The sequence below is a fragment of the Lepidochelys kempii genome, chromosome 2 (genome assembly GCF_965140265.1).
Source record: "Lepidochelys kempii isolate rLepKem1 chromosome 2, rLepKem1.hap2, whole genome shotgun sequence".
Lineage (NCBI taxonomy): Eukaryota > Metazoa > Chordata > Testudines > Cheloniidae > Lepidochelys > Lepidochelys kempii.
Window position 1 is genome coordinate 27,801,862 of NC_133257.1, and position 20,668 is coordinate 27,822,529.

Consider the following 20,668-nt stretch of genomic DNA (forward strand, 5'->3'; position numbering starts at 1 on the left):
CCCAACTTAGAAAAAGTTCCAGTTGTTTTTCTCTTCCTTTGTACTGGATCAAAATGAAAGGAAAACGTTGAGAGCTGCAGATGCCTTTACATAGCGCAGTCGGGCACAAATCTTGTGCAGTTTTAGAAAAGCTGAGAAAAGACCAGCAGCATAAACACACAATTATTAATAAATAACAAGTATTAAGAATCCGGACTACCAGAGAGGCTATTTCCCTCTCAGACTTTCCCAAGGATGTGATCTGCCTGGCTGAGTCCATTCCTCAGTGAAGCTCCCCATGCTAGAGCGTCCCGCATAAAGGTTAATTTAATTTACTTTATTTAAAAAAAAGTTTTGAATGACTTGGTCTATTCCAAAGCCGCCTATTCCCCAGTGGCCGCTGCTGCTGCCTGGCTGGAGGAGGAGGCTGATCAGAGCAGCACGGTGGGGACGCCTGTACTGTCTCTTTAAGGGCTCTCAGGCCGGGGTGGCGCTTTTCTCTGCTAAGGCTCCTTTGATATTAATAGTGTTGGTGTCTTGAAACTGACGTAATGCTCGGAGACTGAGGTCCTGACAAGCGATAACATTTCTGATAAAGAGCTGATCTTCCTGCAATCTAAAGCCGCCTCCTCTCCTCCTTTGGGGGCTTGTTGTTCCACTACACCCAGGCTCTCTCCTCGCTCTCTCTCTCGGTCTCCTCTTTTATAAACACACCAGGCACATCCAGGTCCCTGCTCTCTTTCCCTTTCTCTCTCTCTCTCTCCCTATAAAGAGGGGGGCAAGGGGGAGAGGGGGAAAGGCAGGAGAACCTCTCCCCCCCCCTCGCTTTTTTTCTTTCTCTCCCTCCTACTGCTCCCAAATAATCCAAGATCAACTCTGCAAACAACAGAAGACGGTTCATGGCTCAAACCACAGCTCCACCATCTTTCAGGCTGCTGAGATTATTATTGCCGATTAATCAACAGGTAAGGGGGGGGGGAGATCGGGGGTGGTTGGGAAGAACACAGATCGAGGGGTGGGGGAGATCAGCAACAAAAGTGTGTGGGGATGGTGTGGGGGGGGCCCTTCCTGCTACGTCTGTTGATATTGCGTATGTAGTAAGTGTGTTGCTCTCTGCTAAGTGCTGTGTGTGCGCAGTGGGAAGGGGGGACTGGGGGATTTAAAAGTGAGTTTCTTTGCACACACACATATACAAAGCAGGGGGGAGGTTAAAAAACCAGAGGGAAGCGGGGACTTCTCGGATTTCACAGGCTGGAGGGGGGGCTGGGGGTGGGGGGGGGGCTGGGTGCATTTTTTTCCTCCCTTCTTTGGAGGGTCAAAGCCATGTGTGATCGCTGGAAACTGGCGACTTCAAAACTGCATTAGCCCCTCTGGAGTCAGGAGGAGGGTCAAGTTCAGCCACCGAAGAGAGTAGGGCGAACAACCCCCTTCTCTGTTTTAAGAGTCTCGCCTTCTATTTACCCAAGGGGGGGGGGCGGGGAGGGCAGTTCCAGGGCTATCTCCCTTCGCCTCCTCCCGTACGTGTAGCTACTTCTTATCGCTCTGATTGTTCATTCCCCACCATCGGGGCGCTGGAGTGGAGGGGAAGGGGTGGGGGGGGGGGCGGTGGAAGTAGAAGAAGAGCAAAGAGATTTTGCATCCGATGAGCCGCAGTCGCACAGTGCTGGCTGCTGCTGCTGGAAGTTTTAATGGGAATCATGACAAGCGGGGCACAGAGAGACCATCATGAAGAGTAGTAAGTTTGGGGCAAACTTTTTTTTTTCCCATTGGTCTTGGGGATCCACCAGGGGAGGCTGGGGGGTGTGGGCATGAGCCGAGGGGGCTCCGTTCCCGTCACACAAGGGGAAAAGGCGACATGCTCTGTGTGTGTGTGTGTGTGTGTGTGTGGTTTTTTTAAAAAAGGAAATCGGAGAGTACAGAGAGAGACGTAAAACTTTTTCCTCTTAAAGGCAAAGTTGTGCTCTCAGAGTTGAGTCCCTACGCTGAGCTCCGGCCAGGGTTGCCGTAACTTTGTCTAGTGTCTCACTTTTTATTTTTTTACCTCTCCGTTTGGGATCTGTGTGACGTTGTTGTTGTTGTTGTTTGTTGTTGAAAGGTCTGCATGAATGGGGATGTGGAGAGACTTCCTAATAGTTTTGGAGAGGAAAGTATGGTGGTTATGATGAAGTAGGGATGTGTGTATGTGTGGGGGGAGATGTGTGTGTATGTGTGTGTGTGTGTGTGTAATGTGTGGCTTGTTTAAAAGCTCCAGGGTGCAGGAAGGTGGCCCAGTGGTGTTTGGTGGGCTGTACAAACTCTCTCTCTCTCTCTCTGAGTTTCTCTGCCTGATTCCTGCCTGTGATCACTGGGCATGGGAAGTGGACCCAGGGAAAGAGGACCCTGGCACTCAGAATTGATTCTCCAGAAAGACCCACAAACTTGCAGGACTTCAGCAGCATTGTGGGCTATTTTTCAGTGTAGAATTGTTTTGTGACTTGAGCAGCTCATTAAGTAGCACCTCGGTTTGACATTTTGGTATGTTTAATTTATTTTTCTTTATTACAAATAACATGATTTTTGATGTTCCAGGACTCTCATACACTATTTTTGAAGGAATAGAGTGGCCCATTAACTTAAAAAGAATCAGACATTCTCCATCCACAAATGTCAAATCTCTAAAGTGCGTGGAAGGCATGGTGCACTGAAAAATGTGGGGATAAACCATGAGTTAAAGTGAAGACATCTCTTAATTCCATCCCCTTCGCAAATGCAAATACACTATCTGGTAGGAGAATGAAATGATAAATGCCAGGGAACAAAGCAGAGAGGGTGTGGGAGGAAAATACTTTTTTTTAATATAACGACTGTAAGCTCTTTGGGGCATGGACTGTAAGCAGTTCGTACAGCACAGCACATTGTAGATGCTACTTGAAACAAAAATATTAATAACAACCTGGTTTTCATTTCATTTAAAGTATAAAGAGCAATCAAGCCCTTTGCCATTTTAGCTGTCTTCTTCAACTGCGCGGAAACCTACGAGTCTTGGTGGCATCATGTTACTTTGCTGTTGGTTTTAGGAAAAGTTGATCATTTAGAAAAGACTGCCAGAGTTAAAAATGCAAGGGGCAGCAAAGGAAAGTTAGTGGTAAGAGCCAGTTCCTGACGTGGACAAAATGAGAATAAAAGTTACAGTAGTTTTTTCTGAGCTGCAGTCAGTGTTTTCCTCATGTTCACCAATACGTGTGTTGGGTTAGCGAGCTCTCTCAGATATTCCACCAGAGTGACATTTTAAAAAACCCCAAACAACAAACAAACTCCAAGAGAGTGAGGATTTTTTTTTTTTAAGTACTGTAGCTCTATGAGTAAATACAGGGCTTATTTGAGAACATCAACTATTTCCTGTAAATTGTGATGCTGACAAGACTGTCTGGAAATGATATCAACACTTTGAAAGATTTTTTTTAACTACTGAGTGAAAGATTGTGAATAACATCATTAATCCAAACAAGAGAACACTTCTTTCTTTAAAAAAAAAAAAAGCAAGAAAAGCAGACAAGGCTTATTTTCATTTTAAAAAGATAAAGATACATATACGTAATTTTTGATAAGCTATAGATCATTCAGTAAGCCACATATAATCACCGATGTTGTAGTGCATTAGAGTACCAGTATCTTACAACTAACCTCTAAAACATAGCACATCAAGATTCTGCCTTAAATTTACAAGATTGAGGGAATTCAGATGAGAAGAACATTTGGTTCATAATCCATCCTGTTGCGCCTGAAAAATGGAGTTTATATGGCATAGAATAATTTCACTCTGTTTGAAACTACTTGTGTATAGGGACGCACAACGAAGTGTGCTCAGTACAAAGTTTCGTCAGCTTTAAGTTTGTATTTTTGCTTAGGATGCTCTCACTCAGACTTTGCATATTATCTGGAGATTTTGTATGCGTGTGTGTGGTTTATTTTTTTACTTTATTGTAATGTTAATAAAGGAAAATTTAAAGTCTCATTAACAAGCTCTGAGATCTGAGGCTTCTTGAGTCTTGGTAATGTATGTACAAGTAAGCCAAGATTTCCTTTTATTTTTTATAATGTATTCATGGTATAAACTATTTGATGGCTTTTTTAGAGCCTTTTTGAGCTAACTTATGTGTTTACCATCAACAGAGCATATTCTATATGATTACATGGATCCTTGTAGAAAGGATTTTTTATCATTCTTGTATCATTCTTAATAAACTTCTTAGCATGCCCTCTACCATGTGTGCTATGAGTGTGCATGAAGAATAATATATTTATATATTATAATTCTGTATTAATCAAAGCACCGTAAAACATCTCTGTAGAATGCAATTTCTGCATAAGTGGAGCGCTTGTTAAATCTCACAATTTCAACCATATTATATTTTTAACACTTGTTGACACTTAGTGCTTTATATTTTCAAAGCATTGTTCAGACACTGAATAATTACTTTCTGTTAATGTGAAATTAACTCTATTAGTACTTTATGGAGCAATTATTTTGAAGGAAAAAAGAAAACTTTTTTTAAGTTACAGGAGTGTGAAAAAGTTTTTTTTTTTTTTAAATAGCGAACACACTTTTAAAAAAATCCTAAATTTTAATGACAAACATAGGTTGAGTATTTTTAAAAATTGCTCTTTATCTGACAACTTTTGTTCTGAAGTTTGATGGTGTGCATAGAATATCTGTCTAACTTATAAACTCCTGCCAATATTTTAATATAATAATTAAAATGGAAATATGATCAGATCTTAATTGTAGCCACAATGGCAGTATCTCTCTAATACAGGTTTGTGAGTAGCACCAAGTATAATATTGTGAGAAAGTTTGTGGTTACATATTTTTGAACAAGACAGGTTGGGAATCTAATAGTCCTTTTTGTTAGCGGAAAGTAAAATGGAAGTAAATTGCATTTTTAATACTGTTTCAGTAAAAAACAAACTACCACCTTGTAATAAAAGTATTGGCCCTGAACTGAAATATTCCGATGAAGATATTCTACTGGTGTGTAAAATGAAGCCATTCATTCAGTAAGCTGACAACTTTCCAGTTGGTGTTTGCCCTTGCTTAATTTAGTTTCCTCAACACAACTCGTGAGGTAGTCTGGATCGGTTTTTGGCAGTCTTGGCAACTACAAACTCAGGCATTTCTGTCAGAAATATTTGACTTCACAAGTCAAAATGTGATTGATAAAACCAGGAAGGTACAACAGGCGTAAAGGAAAAGAGCAAACATTTCATAGGCTCATCTTTTCATTTTTGAGACTTTGTAAAGTTCTCAGGTAACAAGGAAATATTGATGATTAATACTAAAACCTGCATATTTTGCACCCTTCTGTTGTATAAATATCACTGCCTGTTGACCTTTAGAGGCGTTAATTACTGCATATCTGGTCCAGGTCTTCCTATTTTTGTCTATCCGTAATATATATAAACGTGCCCTTTCCTATCCTCCTAAAGAAGGAGGAGAATGACTATTTTGTTTAGTAGTATCATGTATTGGGATAGTAAGGTTATGATTTGACTTTTGGTAGATAAACCTGCACCCAAAGAGAAGATCTTCTGATTACTGTAAAGATATGTTCAGTTTAGCTCAGTGTATGAAGAAAAAGACTTGTAACAAAAGACCTTTATAAGCACTGCTTTTTTACATTGTGTTTTTTCTAATTAAAAAACACGTATTGAGTGATATCAGATGACACAGAGGATTAAGGTAGAATTACACAATTATATGATAAAATGTTTACAAGTGCAGGACCTGTAACAACCCTTTTCAGATTGTGTTTAGCATTAATTTGTTGATGTTGCTTTGCGCCTAATCATTAAAGGGGCCATCAAAATTGAACTACTATCCAGTTGTATTTTTGCCCAGAACATAAGAAATGACAGTTTAAAAAAATGCTATAGTGCACTAGCTTTTCAACCCTGCAGACCAAGGCTCAAATTAGATGCGGGGCAATGGTGGAATAAACACGTTGGTCTCAACTCAGTCTGTAGTGGACATTTTATCACATCACAGAAACATTCCACAACTGAACACCATTCCACGTGATGTGTAGGCCATAGTTAGAGGAGGCCCAGGTTTGGCATCACAAGGGATGTGAAGACTGTCATTTAGGTGAACTGGCAGAGTTGTGGGCATGAAATTTTGTTTAATATCTGTCTTTACTTGACACATTTTCTGTGCCATCGATCTGGTGCCTTAAAAGTTCTCCTTAAAACATAGTAACATCACTGATGGAAAAGACGTAGCAAATTGAATAGAAAATGCTAATTTTTCTATCAGTTTTTTTATCATTATCCTTTGGAGTTTAGTAGAGAATTATATCCCTGCTGTAGAACTTATAGGATGATTAAGAAACCTGTAGAAAAAATATTCTTTTTAAATTCTGCAGCTTTGAAAAATAATGTTGATAGGACATTTCTGTCTATATCTCCCTGGGCACCATCCCATTAACTTCTATAGAAATTTCCTATGCTCAGGTTGGAGGAGTAGAAAAATTAAATCAAAATGATCTGTTCCTAAATTTTGAATAATCGTGCTTACTCTTATTAAAAGTCATTTTCTGATTCCAAAGCTGCTGTTGATGTAAACCTGATTTATTGTAAGTATATTTTTTTCAAAGCTCAGATCAATCGTTTTTCTCCTACAGTTATTTAATACAATTTTTTTTTTGAAATGTTACTAGCCCTTTAAAAACCTGCAATAAACGCTTTACAAGTGGCTAGACACCTTCCCTGGTGGTTTAATTTATACAAGCAGGAAACTTTCTCTCTTTCTCTTTCTCTCTCTCTCTCTCTTGTTTTCTTTAAACCAACTGACGTAATGCCAAACTTTGCTTTAAAAGAACAGACAGAAGTAATTGGTAGCTTTTAACTTTTAATAATGTTCTGGATTGGTTTTAGTGGCCAAACTGACATTTTTTTTCAAATTCAAGTAAAAACGGGCTTGTGGCCTGAGGAAGAAAGGCCCTGTTGATGCAGTTATTTTTATTCTTGTTTTTCAATCTGTTATTAAAAATCTTTCCTGCTGAGCTCTGCTGGATTTCTCCAATTGCTCTTTGTGATGGCTGGTGCATTTCAGGTTACGGTAACTTAAACTGTTTTCTTAATTCCCCCCCCCCTTTTTTTCCCATGGGCATTTTTGAGATGCATTATCCTTCTTTTTTTTTTTTTCTTTTGGAGAAGCGATTTGTTTTGGTTTAGATGGGATTAATAAGCTAAACGCATCTGTGGTGACAGATCAGTGAATATTTATTTTAATAATGTAAAGGAACATTTTACACCTGCTAGTGAAGGTCAGATTGGCATGATAACAGTTGCCCATTGCAGAAGGGAAAACAGTATAGTATCTCACTTAGCATTCCCCCCTCCCCATTTTAAAACCAACACACAATTTTTAAGTATATGTTTTTGTAATCAAATCTACTAACCTGTAACTATTTACTTAATGCTTCATGCCTTACAAACATAAACCATTTTTTCCTCTTGTTATCTTTTAACTGGCTATAGGTCTCTTTTTAATACCCTGTAAGGAATTATGGATATTTTACAGTTTTCTGACATTTCCTTTATTACCCTTCCACCTCCTGCTGGGCTTTTGCACACAAGCAGAACTGTCTATGGTAAAGGACTGAGTTAGGCAACCGACTCCTTGGCGAAGTTGACGTCAGTACGACTTCATAAGTTGGCAAGTAGGTGAATCTTTCAAAGACCAAGTCAGTGTGTGCCAGTTTTTCCTTCCTTTAGGGGAGACACTCCACCCAGCAGCAGGGTACCCCACCCAATGTGGCGAGCTATAATTCAGTGGCAACACTTTAAATGTCTGTCCTCCCTGGGGTTTAAACCCCAGACTTTCTTGTCTCAATCTTAATATTTAAACTAAAATTCAATCTGTTATAGTAGGTTTGCTTCTTCGTAAGCACATTTTGGGTCTGATCCTGCAGTTCTCACTCATGAAAAACACGCATTGACGTGAGTGGGACTTTCGCTTCACTAAGGGCTGCAAGATTGGCTTTTCCGGGTGTGTGTGTGTGATTGATTACTGCACATTTTATGGAATTTGAGATGAAACCAGATAATTTTACATTCTTTTTCATTATTGGAACTCTTAAAAATTCTAGAAGTCCTAGCATTGTAAAATAGATTCTGTCCAGTAAGTGAAATTTACTTATGGAGAGTATTGGGTTTTCAGATAATATTTTGTCCAATTAAAATCTGAATTTCAAACTGATCCTTAGATAAGAGTTTGTTACTTTTTTCTAAATTGCTTATCACTTTGCTTTACATCAGTGGTAAATGAAAAACACTCGTCTCTATCTTTGTGCTTGCATTATTTAGATAGGAAAGAAAACTAGTAAGGAAAACTTTAGTTCCATGACATTTGTTTCTCAACATCAGCCTGTAAATCTTGGTTTATTTTGAAATTTCAAGCATCATTACAAGTTTGAAGGTTTTTTTTGTCCCCCTATGTTTAGTGAGGCTGCACTTTGTCTCTTTCAAAGTAGGGGGAAACTAAATTATGGTAAAAGTATTGCGTGCTGTAAAAAAAAAAGATTTTATTATGGTGAGTTCGTATCTCAATTTTTTTTTTTTTTTGGTTTACTGATGTAGATGAAAAAAATCTATGGAAGATGATGCAAAAACTCATCAATTATGCTTATGTTCCCCTACAAGATTTACTTGAACAATATGCTTCAGTTTTGCCTCAAACCATTTTAAACCACCTCTGGTCTAAAAATCTACTAGTTCTGGTTTCCTCAGAGATTAAGTATGACAGTTTCTATTATATAATGAACAGCAGCATTGTTTGAACAGAGGTAACATATTTTTGATTTGTATACTTTTTTTTGGCAGTTGGCACCAGCGTAGCTCTAAAATGAGAGGTGATCTAACAGTGTAAATATCTGAATATGCTTGAAACATACAGTATAGATGTAATGTATGTGTTTAAATCATTGGATCTATCCATCTATATTATATATAATGTATGTGCATGTGTATATACAAAGCCCAAAATAGTGTGCTCTGCTATCTGTAGCTTTCAAATGTGTATCCTTTGGGTATTCCCGACCTACTTTACAAAGTCTGAAACGCATATTTAAACTTGGAAAAGAAAATGCACTGCTTGCCTGCTCCAAAAATATTTTTTTTTTTACAATTAATTTAAATAAAAAAAGTGCATCTCTCCTCCCCCACACACCTTGCAAACTGCTCCTTGAAGTGTCAATATCTTTGCCAGGATTATTTTTAAAATAATACTTTTAATTGATCTTGTGAAGAAACACTGAATTAGTTGTTGGTGTTTTAAATACCATTTTAAAAATGCTGTGCAGACACTGTTTTACATTTTTTCTGAAGTTGCATTAGTAAGACTGAAGCAATTTTCCTTAGATAGAATATTCCCAATATCACCAAAATATGATGCTGTTTAAAATGCTTATACTAATGATATTGAAGCATATATCACAGAGCACCATGATTTGGTATCTGCATAAATCCATAAGGCAGAAATAGATTGTAGAAGAACGTCCAAAAGCGTACATGGAGATGAAAAGTTGCTTCTTTAATTCAGTTAATAAAAAATATATTTTTCTTTTTCAGCTTTTTAATCTGCATCTCTTAAAGCAGTTTGTTTTTTCCATTTATTTTCTCATTTTGAGGTTTAATTAAATACACCAGTCGGGCATTCACTGGCTGCAGTAACATAATGCATAACATGCTGACTATTGTCAGATTTAAAGAGACTTTTGTGCTCCCTCCCCCCACCAAATACGTAAATAAAATACACCAAATGTTACCTGTCTCAACGTCCTCAGGCAAAAGCCTGTGAAAATAGATTGGCTTTACCCTTTGAAGGGCAACCATCTCTGACCTGAAAAGGATCTCTTTGTAAGATCAAAAGTTTGTCTCTCTCACCTACAGAAGTTGGTCCAATAAAAGATATTACCTCACCCATCTTGTCTCTTAATCTCCTGGGACCAACATGGCTACAACAACACTGCATAGTCTCTTGCTCTCTTAGATAAATGGGAGAAGTGAATTCCAGAGCTGAAGGTCCTCCATTCTGTACATCTTGCCACCAAACTCTAGAAGTTCAGATCTTTGGGCTGTTAGTAGAAACACCACATAACATTTCAGAGATCACAATGGTGCATAAGGAAAGAAGCAGTCTCTTAGGTATCCAAGATCTAAACCATATACCATATGCGCAGTAGCTTTCCTGTGGAGACCTACATAGAGCCAAAATTCATGCCATCTAATTAGTCGCTTTTCAGTTTTTACTGATATGGAGTTTATATCATTTGTGTTTGTATATTGTATGATTCATGAAGCAGTTTAACGTAATGGATTAATTTAATCCCATAGATGGTGGTTGAGCATACTGTAGGATCCTAAGTAATTTTGTAGCATTAAGATCACATTTCCTGCCATGAGGAAAAAATGTTAGATGAAAGGTATCCACAGTATATGTCTGAGTCATGCAATGAACCTTGTTACAAACAAACACTGAACTCTCACACATCCAAAAATTTAGTGTGTGCACCCGTATCTTTTTGTGCATGCATGTATCTCTGTGCGTCTGTGTATAATCCATGAGATATAAAATTAAATCGTACTTTTCCTCCAAATTAAGCTAAAGTAATAGCAGCCAAACTATACTGAGAACAAAAAGTTCTAGTTTCAGTTGAGAGTGCTGACTGTGATGGCCCTTATCTTTCTTGTGCAAAGAACAGTTCAGAAATCTCTTAGAAAAATAAAATGTAAGGTAAGGCTCAGTGATGATCCAGTGTGCAATATAGTATGCTTTATTTATGTCCAGTCAGAAATGATCATGTACTATCCATTTTTATCTAGGAGGTTTATCACTCCATGAGGTATGCTCTCTCTTTCACTCCTTGCTGTCTCTGTTACCATACGTCTCCATTTCCGTCTCTGTCTCTCGTATTCGTGTCTCTCTGTCCTGTCTGTATAAACACACAACACAAACATTCTAAAAATATGTGTAAATTAAAATCAGTCTGTGTTGCATAATTTTTACAACACACCAGGGTTTGTATTGTTCTTTCTGAGCCCTTAATGAGTTTACAGTATTGAATGTGACCTAAGGAGGGTTGTGACTTGGGCTCTGACTCTGATTCTGACACAGAGACTAATAAGGAAAAAGTAGAACATGTTGAAAACCAACTTTTACTAGTGGTTAGTTTTGTGATGTCATCAAATGCAGGGTATTATGAGCTCTGGAAAAGTTTAGAAATCTAGGCAAGGGTCCATTTTGCATCACTGCTATTAAGTTGTTTACAGCACCAACTCTGCTAATAAGAAAGCAAAAAGGATAAGGATTTTGGTGTTTGTTTTGGTTTGACTTTCTCAATGTAAATGAATGATTTCATAGGAGTGAATCTAACCTGTTCTGGTCAGCAAACTGCAGGGGTTTAACTGGTGGAAAGGATAAAATGCATTCTTTCATGATGGGCCTGCTTCCGCTCCCATAGAAACTAGTGGGAAAATTTATGTTCATTTCAGTGATGACTGAATCAGATCCTCTAAGCAAGGCATTACATTAATTAAATTAGATTTTTTGAACACCACCACTTAGGGCTGAATCTTGCAAATTCTTGCTGTTCATTACAAAGCTTACTATTGTAAGTAGTCTCATTGATATCACTAAACGCTACGGTGCAAGGCCCTATCCTGCATTTTGGCTTGTCTGCACACAAAAGTCCACCAGGAGATCATAATTAAAGATTGGTCCTTAGTATTGGCAGAATTGGGCCTATCGTCTTTAAAGAGACACTGTTAACTTTAAATCTACTCAATGTCAAAATTGGGTTGAAAAAAAAGTAATTTTTGCATACTACACCTGCTGCTGAGCCTTCCTGCTAATTGTTGTGGTCTCTGAATCACATTTTATTTTATTTTATCTCTCTGACTGCTCTTCGAAAAGTTCATACAAGCAACAGTGGAAAGTGACTAAAGCCCTGACCCTGAAATTGGATCCATGTGAGCGGACCCTAATTCCCTCACAGAGTCCCATTGAATCCTGCTTGCATCGATCTGTATGACGGGTCAGGAGAAAAGGTGACTGACTGTACACAAAGTATGTATTTGTTATTAATATAACCAAACTGAAAAAAATTACAGAACAATCTATATTTTTCTCTAATCTCTGAAATTTGTAGCAATTGTCAGTATTTGTAACAAAAGCAGAAAAACAAAATCAGACCAAAGTGTGATTTTTTTTTTTAAAGTTGACATTGATCCTTTTGAAGTGCACATGCATTATTATTACTGTTCTGCATAATATCCCGGAAATGTGTTTTTTTGTTTTGTTTGTTTATTGCAATCGATGTATCATTTTCATGTTCTTCACTATAGCACTAGATAGTGCTAATTAAATTAACTTTCATGCTTTTATGCTTTTGCAGTCTCTCTAAAGTGTCTTGGAGATCTAGCAAAGAGAGCAAGTTGAGAGTGGAAATTTGTTCTTTTTTTGGATTATATAAAAAAGGAGTTTTTACAACTCAGCAAACATGAGTACATTCTGGAAAATATTTCTCACAAATGGCAGGTCCCAGGCGGTAGCAGTTAGATAATCTAGTTATGAAATATGGAATCTGAACTCAAATATTGTTTTTTGTGATTTTTAAACTAATGGAAAGTAAGATTTATTAGACCTTAAGTGTCCCGGTGTTACAGATTCATTTGGTGTTCATGGCAGTGTCATATGAACTTTCATAAGAGATTCATTGTAATACTGCATTAGCTAAGGGGCAGTTAAAATGAATTGTTCAGTACTTTAAATTTCCTGTTTAGTTTTCTACCACTCTTTAGTAATTTCTCAGAGTTTTATGTCTGAAAACAATAGTAACTTGTGTATGTGAATATCTTGATTAACAAAAACAACCTGTTGGCTGACTTGAACTATATAGTACTTCGAAATTTACCTCTAAATGTAATTTAAACTACTGACATTTTTAAAAAATTGTGTTTCAGAAATCTAGTATAACAGCAGTTGGTTGTCAGTGGGGAAAGAACTTAAAAAATAAAGTCAAAAGAGTAAGAAAGTGGCAGCTGTAGAATTTATTTTAGTGGTTGAAAGGAGACTCATGGCTAAATAAGCTTTACCTTCTTGGATTTTTAGAATTTATTGCCCAAAAGAACTATATCCTAGTTCTCTGAATAGAAAGAGAACTAGGATATAGTAAAATCCATTATGACATAAAGAACTGTTACAGCATACCTTTTTATTTATTTATTTTTTCTCTCCAGCAAACTGTGACTTCCTTTGTCATGTCATAAGGAATTTCAGATGAAATCTTACCGGAGTAGAACTGCCATAAAAATTGCACTCGTCAGCTATAGCTCTGTGCAGCACACTACAGTACATAATAGTTTTCAGTATGCTACTGTGCTGCTTTCATTCAAGGAATAGAACTGGAGTGACTTTCTTGTGCGTTAAAATAACTGGTTTTCCTTTGAAAATCCACAACCCTAAAGAAAAAAGAGAGAAGAGGTCTGATATACGAGCTGAGATTATGGATGTTACAATGCCATTTATTATAGAATACTACAGAAAAAATTACATTGGGACCAAAGTTCCTGTGGATTACCATGCAATGTTTATTACTGTTTTCCTGAGTTTTCCCTAGTTAGGATCTAATCCTGCAATGTCTGGAGCAGTTTGGAGTTCAGAATTTCCCCATTCAGAGAGGAAAACCCTGCCAGCTACAGGGTTTCACTACCGATTTTATTTTTTCTAGTATTTCACAGAATGTGGAGTATGCTTTTTTTTTTTTTTTTTTGGCAGGGAATGGTGGGAAGAGGGGACAGTGGGGCACATATCAGTAGTGTAAGTAATATTTCCTGATTATAGTTTGCTGTCAAGGAGACTACTGCAATTCTGTTTCTGTAAAGAAACTCAGAAGTAGTGAATGGAATGAAATAAAGTTGTGTGTATTTCTGAGCAGACTGTAAGCTTTTGCTGTGAAATATTCCTGGCAAAAAGTTAACCCATTTTTCGTTACCCGGTGCTCTAACCAAACTCCATAATGCGATTTTACTACAGATGCATTTGACCATGAATAGTACTTGAAATTCTTATTGTTGTTTTATTCCAATGGAAAGTATGTTTAAATACGCTTCTGATGGTTTCAAAGCTTGTCCTGAAATGGGAAAAGGATATAATTGGATAAACTGTTAATCCTTTGAATTCATAGATTTTTAAATTTTTTTTCCTGTCATATTTTCATCAGTTGCTGTGCTTTGCTTAAAACTATGCTTTTTACAATGATGGTGAAGTCCAAAACTTTACATTTTTTAATTGGTCACAACTCCCATTTACTTCACTGGGAGTTTTGCCCAAGCAAGGATTGCCAAATTTTTATCCATATGGGTAGTAAACTCTTTCAGTCCCATAGTTCTCACTGATGATACACTGTACACCGTATGATACAGTGTTCTTTGTTTCTTGGGAAGACACTGTATAATTTTCAGTTTACTATTGCAAGTTTTAGTTATGAACATGAAATATCATGTTAGAGCTGGAAGTAAAGAGAGGTAATTCTTTAATATCTAATCGAAAAATTAGGAAAAATTAGGTATGAAAGACCTCAGCATGGCTTCCTTAGTAAATGTTTGGTTATCATCTTTACATGATGGAATACACATGTAGAAAAAACACAGAAGTTAATGTTTATTTTTGGGATGCTTTATCATCAGGCAAAGAGAACTGACAGTTTCATGGTTAAGTGCCTAAAGTTGTTTTTGGCTTTGCAGTTGTTGAATTAATCACTGCAAAGTTAACTAATGTTTGTAAAGTTAAGAATTTCTTTTCTTTGTAAAGAAAGGAAGATATTTCATTATACCTGGCTGAGTAGCTTAGTTCTTGCATTAATTGTTAGCAGCATGCTCTTCGACTTCTACTTTCTTGAGTTATCCCAGGCATTATTCTTTAATTGCAGTGTGCAATCGCTGATTGATTGATTTTTATGGATTTCACAGCCATTTGGTAGATTTGGCAGATGCATTCTAAAATGCTGTTTTGTTCTGTTTGGTTTTTTTGTTTCTTTTAATTGCCGTAGAAAACATTGGGCCCTTTAAAATGTGCTATACGGTGGTCTATAATGGACTATACTAGTTAGCTATTTCTATTTCTGACACATTGTCAGAATGGCTTCTTGAAATGGTACTAAATCAGAATTCAGTGAGTCCAGTGTTTTTTGTTTTGTTTTTCACTAAATTTTAGAGATGTCCAAAACAACACCAAATGTGTGCAATAGCTTCTCCTTTGCAGCACACCAAGCAATCTGATATGGAGGAATTACAGGCCACTTAGTTCTTGCTTTTAAAAACAAACAAACAAACAAAAAAACAAATAAACAAACAAACAAAAAGGCAAAAAAAAAAAACCCAACAAGCCACGCTCAACTTTTTCTCCTGCCACACTTCCATAGAACTTTGCTATGGAAAATATGAAACCCAAACCTCCATTGGAAGGACTGTAAGTTTTTTAAAACCAATTATTCTTATTATAATTTCACAAGGCTTTTTAAAGCAACAAATTATATAGAATCCAGTGGTTCTTAGGATGATAGTTTAACAAATTTAACATGACTTTTTTTAAATAAAATACTGTTACTTTTTAAAAAGCATTGACATTGATAATCCCAGCACAAAGAAACTGTAATGTAAAGGAGTGTAACATTTTTATATTATGTTTTATATTATGAGGAGGTTTGTCCACGGGTTCAGATTAGTTTTCATTAGACTGTTCAGGCTATTTAACATTTTTAAAATCTGTGCTTTTTAGCCTATTAATTTATTCTCTTTTATGCCAGATGGCTCATTTCAACTCATAAGTTCAGTTATTAATGTGAGTACTTTTTACAATAAAGAAAAAATTTCTAAACACCATCTGAGATTCAGTATATATGGCAAAAGTTACAATTCTGTGCATTGTTTGGAAGAGTCATGGGATGTAATTTATCTTTGGGTGCATATACATTGCATGTGGAAATCATGATTACTCTATAATTAACCATGTATGCTATTTACTAATTTAAACCCACTTTGGGCACTTTATGAAAAATATTGAAAATACACAATTGAGAAGTGTTTTTGGTCACATATCAACGTACAAGTTTCCCGCTATGCTCTCTTAAGCAAATCCACTTGTCTGTATTCCATAACTTACTCAGTATATTACACTTATTGTTTCACTGTAATTTGTATCCATAAGAATGCATATTGCAAACCTAAATTTCAGGGTCATATTTACATAGCATCCAGCAATATGTCGTCATGCAATCTTTTACAAATATGGACAGTCCTTTAAATTCCTTTTCCCTGGATGAGCAAGATGAGCTGGGTGTCATTTTCAAGTTCAGTCTTAACATCCCAGTGGAGAGACAGGGAAGGGGGGATTTAAATCATCTGGGGGCTTTCCCCATTTCCTGAAGGGGAATTTAGTGGCAAAGCCTACCCATATTGGGAACATAATAACCCATCATTTCCATGAGAGGTTCGACAGAGTCAAAGCTACGGTAACAGGCTCTTTAATTCTCATCCCCCACAGTAACAAGGCTCCCTGACCTGAGCTCAAGGATGCGACATGGGCAGGCATCGCCACATATGCTGTGTAATCTTCTCTTGTGTTTGCATGCACACACATTCATGATAGCACATTTCTAAATATGGGCTGCCAAATGCCCACTTTAGTTGAGGTTCAGTTTCTGGTTCTGGAACCTGGAGCACTTTCAAATGTGTGGTCTAAATCCACTGCTGCTGCTAGAGCCCTCTCCATCAAAAAGCGGCTTCTGTGGCTGCTGGCCCACAGAAACCTTGTGAGTTTCCTTGGCTACATAATTATGGAGGCAGCTCCTAGTTTGAAGGGGTACATGTCCCTTTGTAGTGGCTCTGTAATGCTGATTTAGGTATTATCCAACCCCCAATGGGCATTCATGGGATCTGCCAATTCCAGCTACCATCTCTTTAAAAGTTCCTGCCAGTAGCTGGACTCTGGGGTGGTGGGGTATAAGTTCAGTCTCTGGCCTGTGTCTAAACACAGGGATCTGGTCTCCTTCTCAGCAGCAGCTTATGGAGGTGAATAGCTTTTCCATGCCTAGAGCTGTAGGAAGTCCTGCAGGCTGTACAGCTTCATTGGGGAATGGGGAATGGGTCTGGAACAGGGAATGGCAGAGTGCACCCTTGGAGTGGTAGGGAGGTCCTCTTAGAAAACTTTTCTTTTTCCTCCTGCTCCTCACAAACAGACCTCAGGCAGTTCCACAATTCCCAGACATGGGAAGCTGAAAGGCTTTTTTGGTTTGTTTTTGTTTAAATCCTTCTGAATCAGCCAAATTTGCATGTTGTTCTGCCAGTACCTATGGTCTTACAGGGCTTGCTTGGTCTAGAAGGCTGAAAAGATTTCCCAATGGATCAAGCTCTTAATGAGCAAGAAAGATTTTTATGTGCTTGGGTTTTTTTAACTGATTTAAACATGTCATAACTATCTTTTACATGAACTACTCAGACTTTGTATGACCGTATTAGAAAATGAGTGGTCACCAGTTTAAAAGTCTTCTTTATTCATAGTGCATTTGTATTTAAAATTATATTCATTTGTTTTGAACAAAAATGGAGTCGGGTTTTATTAAAAATAAAAATATCAAAATGAATAATTTGTATTACATGCAGTGTTCCTTCAGGGTTGTTGAAGTTGACCCAGGCTGGTTCTCTTCTGAAACAGGCCTTTCTGTGCCTCTTCAGTAGCTCTTTTCCTGTCCACCCCCCCCCCCCCCCCCGCACCCAATATGCCTAAGAGCACCAAATTATTTCATGTAAATATTCTCCAAGGAAACACCTCCAAATATCCATAGTGAGGGCAGGTAGCTGGGTTTTCACCAGATCATTCCTACCAGGGCTGTTTTGTTTTTCACTTATCAGACAGCACTTCCTCCCAGTGAAGAACTACCCCTTCTATCCTCTTAGAATAATAATAATAAAGTCTTGCAATTCTATTCTGCCTTTTATCCAAGGATCTCAAAGCATTTGAAAAACATTAATTTTCTCTCACAAAGCAAAGTTGAAGTATGATTATACCCATTGCATAGATGTGTAAACGGAAGCAAAGAGAGGCTAAATGATTTGTGTAGGGTGGTCACACAGTGAGCCAGTGGCAAAGTTGGGACTAAACTCTGGATTCCTGACTTCCTACTACAATCAGCAGACAAATTTCCTCCAACACTAGGTGTTTCCATTTTTTTCACACTTTGCTTCCTTTCCTGCAGCACTGCATGGCAAACACTATGTGGGGGTTTATGGGCTGTTCTTGCTGATTGAGTAGGAGCGGATGTTAGTAATATTCCTTTGGATACTGAGGTCCGGGGTTTGGAGCAGTCTCAGCACCACTGCCCACATGCATTCCCCCAACCCCTCGCCACACAAACAGCTTCTAGTGACTCTTAGAGAATCATTGCTCTAGCAGAAGCTCTCCAGCTTTCACAAACTAGCCTTCTCTCATTGTGGCCAAGAGATCAAAACTCACTCCACGCTCACTGGTGCTGCTCTGTGTTTGCCATAAGGTGCAGTACTGGCATCCCTGCTGAGCACATTCACTCTATATTGAAATCATAGCTTTACAATGCTCTCAAGCCCTGAAGGCCTAGGCAGTGAGAGAGCTCATTTAGACCTTATGCTTAGAGTTTGTACCTGGTCTCTTGGGGCCCAGCTAGGCCACTGGATCAGCCCTAAAATGGTTCCCTTTGTGGATATTAAAGTGATATATCGCCGCTCCCTGGGTGATAGAAAGCATTCTACTTTCGGCATTGTGCCTCACAACAATTCACTCACTGAATAGCTCCCCAGCATGATACATGTTCTGTCTTGTATTTAATTATCTTGTAATTATCAAAGCAGTAATGAAGTTAGTAAGCATAAGAATAGTGTATAGATCAATAAGAACCACTGAAAAAATTCAGAGAGAGAAGACGCTGACAAACATGTTATCAACACAGTTGTTTCATCTGTGTATTTTTGTCCCTTTTAGGTCTGGAAAGTTTATTTAAAATAAACATTTAAAAAATTTCACTGGAAAAAAGTGATCTTCAGGTTCTGTTATATGTTAATAATAAATAATTAGCCCCATTCATCAGGGGTTTGCAAAGTGCTGCATAAGTATTAATATATTATTTGCATTACGGTAGGTGCCAGCGGCCCCAGTCTGGAAGGGGCTATTGTACCAAGGAAATGAGAATTCCTACCCCAAAAAGCTAACAAGCAAAGGTCACAGTCCTGCAATCAGGTCTGCAAGAGCAGAACCCTACAGTGGGAACTGTCTGTACTAAGCACCTCTGAAAATCAGGCCCACGTGCTTAGATGTCTAAATGTGGATTTACATGGCTAAGGTTTTACCTCAGTAACCTGTTGAAGCTTTCACATTGAGTCAGTGGCAAGGGGAGGCGGGGGGAATAGAACACGGGAGTCCTGATCTACAGTCTACATTTCTAACTGCTAGATGATGTGGTTACACATGACACAGCAAGAACAGAGGTTTAAATCTGTTCTCAGATGCAGGTCATGTTCTCAGGTTTTCTCTCTAATTTATGCACAGTAACTGCTTATGTCATTACCCATGTATAAATCACTTTCGTCACAAACAATACCATCTAGGTATGCACAACCAACATGTCTCTGGTTTGCACCTGCTGGACAATTAGAGCCTGAATTTATTTCAGGTGTAGGGAAGTTGTATCAATATGTGATGATGCAAATTTGTCTGTTGTCACAACTTTAAATGTGGAAGATGTTTCCTTGTCCTTATTTGGCCGTACACGATAAATATGCTAAAGCTGACCCTTATAACTGACTTCTGAAGAGCAGTGAAAGGGGGGAAAGTGGATGAGATGGGAAGGTTCAAGGCTACCAGAAAAAGTGGGAAGAACTTGCTTCTGTTTATGCTCTAGCTCTGCTCAGCCCAAGCTACGCCTCTACATAAGTGTAATAGGATTTAGTAACCCCTGTTATGGTTAATCAGAGTTAGGCACATGTGTTTAGTGAGGATGAGACTCGTAAGGCAACATATTAAACCCACCTCTTCTGTTTTAGCTGTCATATTTCCTTAGAGGAAATATGTGTAATCCTACCTTTTATAACGTCTAAGTAATACCCATACTTCTTTATTTCAGGCCTCAGAGGTGGCTGTATTTCAGTGGTGGGTGGAACTGAAAGCTATACATAGTCTTGCAAAGTACTCTAGTATTCTTCTGGATAAAGTTTTCTATATAAATGTATACCATAATGTATTATGATTTTGAGAGTTTGTGTTTTGCAGTACATGATATGTGTGCTCACAAAGATGAATAATGTCCCTGTATTTTAGAATGCTCATTAATGAGCTTGTTTTTACTGCTGTGAATCATGTTTTTAATATCTGCTTTATACAAATTTGTAAGACCCTATAAAGACAATCAAAGCCCTTTTTATTTGATAGCATGTAAAGCATGTAAAGCTTCTCTGTTTTATAAATACATTTAGACCTTTTACGCAGAAATTCTTTACCACAAATATGTAAGGACACATACTTTTGGTTAAAAAGTGAGTGGGGAGATATATAGCACTGAAACAAAATAGTATTGGTAGCTCCAAAAAGCCTGCAGTATATCCTCCCTTTGCTCAGAGCTACTGT

At 37.8% G+C, this 20,668-nt stretch overlaps 1 protein-coding gene across 3 annotated transcripts in view; it reads left to right on the forward strand.

The window, feature by feature from the left end:
• The first annotated feature begins 569 nt into the window (after positions 1-569).
• The window catches only part of TRPS1 (transcriptional repressor GATA binding 1), a 262,838-nt gene continuing 242,739 nt past the window's right edge, over positions 570-20,668 (forward strand). For 2 of the 3 annotated variants that reach the window (XM_073330289.1, XM_073330290.1), the window contains exon 1: positions 1,603-1,714. Coding sequence is in view for 1 of the 3 variants with exons in the window: in XM_073330290.1 (XP_073186391.1) it covers positions 1,705-1,714 (10 nt within the window). In the remaining 2 variants the exon portion in view is untranslated. Of the gene's footprint in view, positions 945-1,602; positions 1,715-20,668 lie in introns of those variants that run through there. The other variant, XM_073330288.1, reaches the window with a different exon arrangement.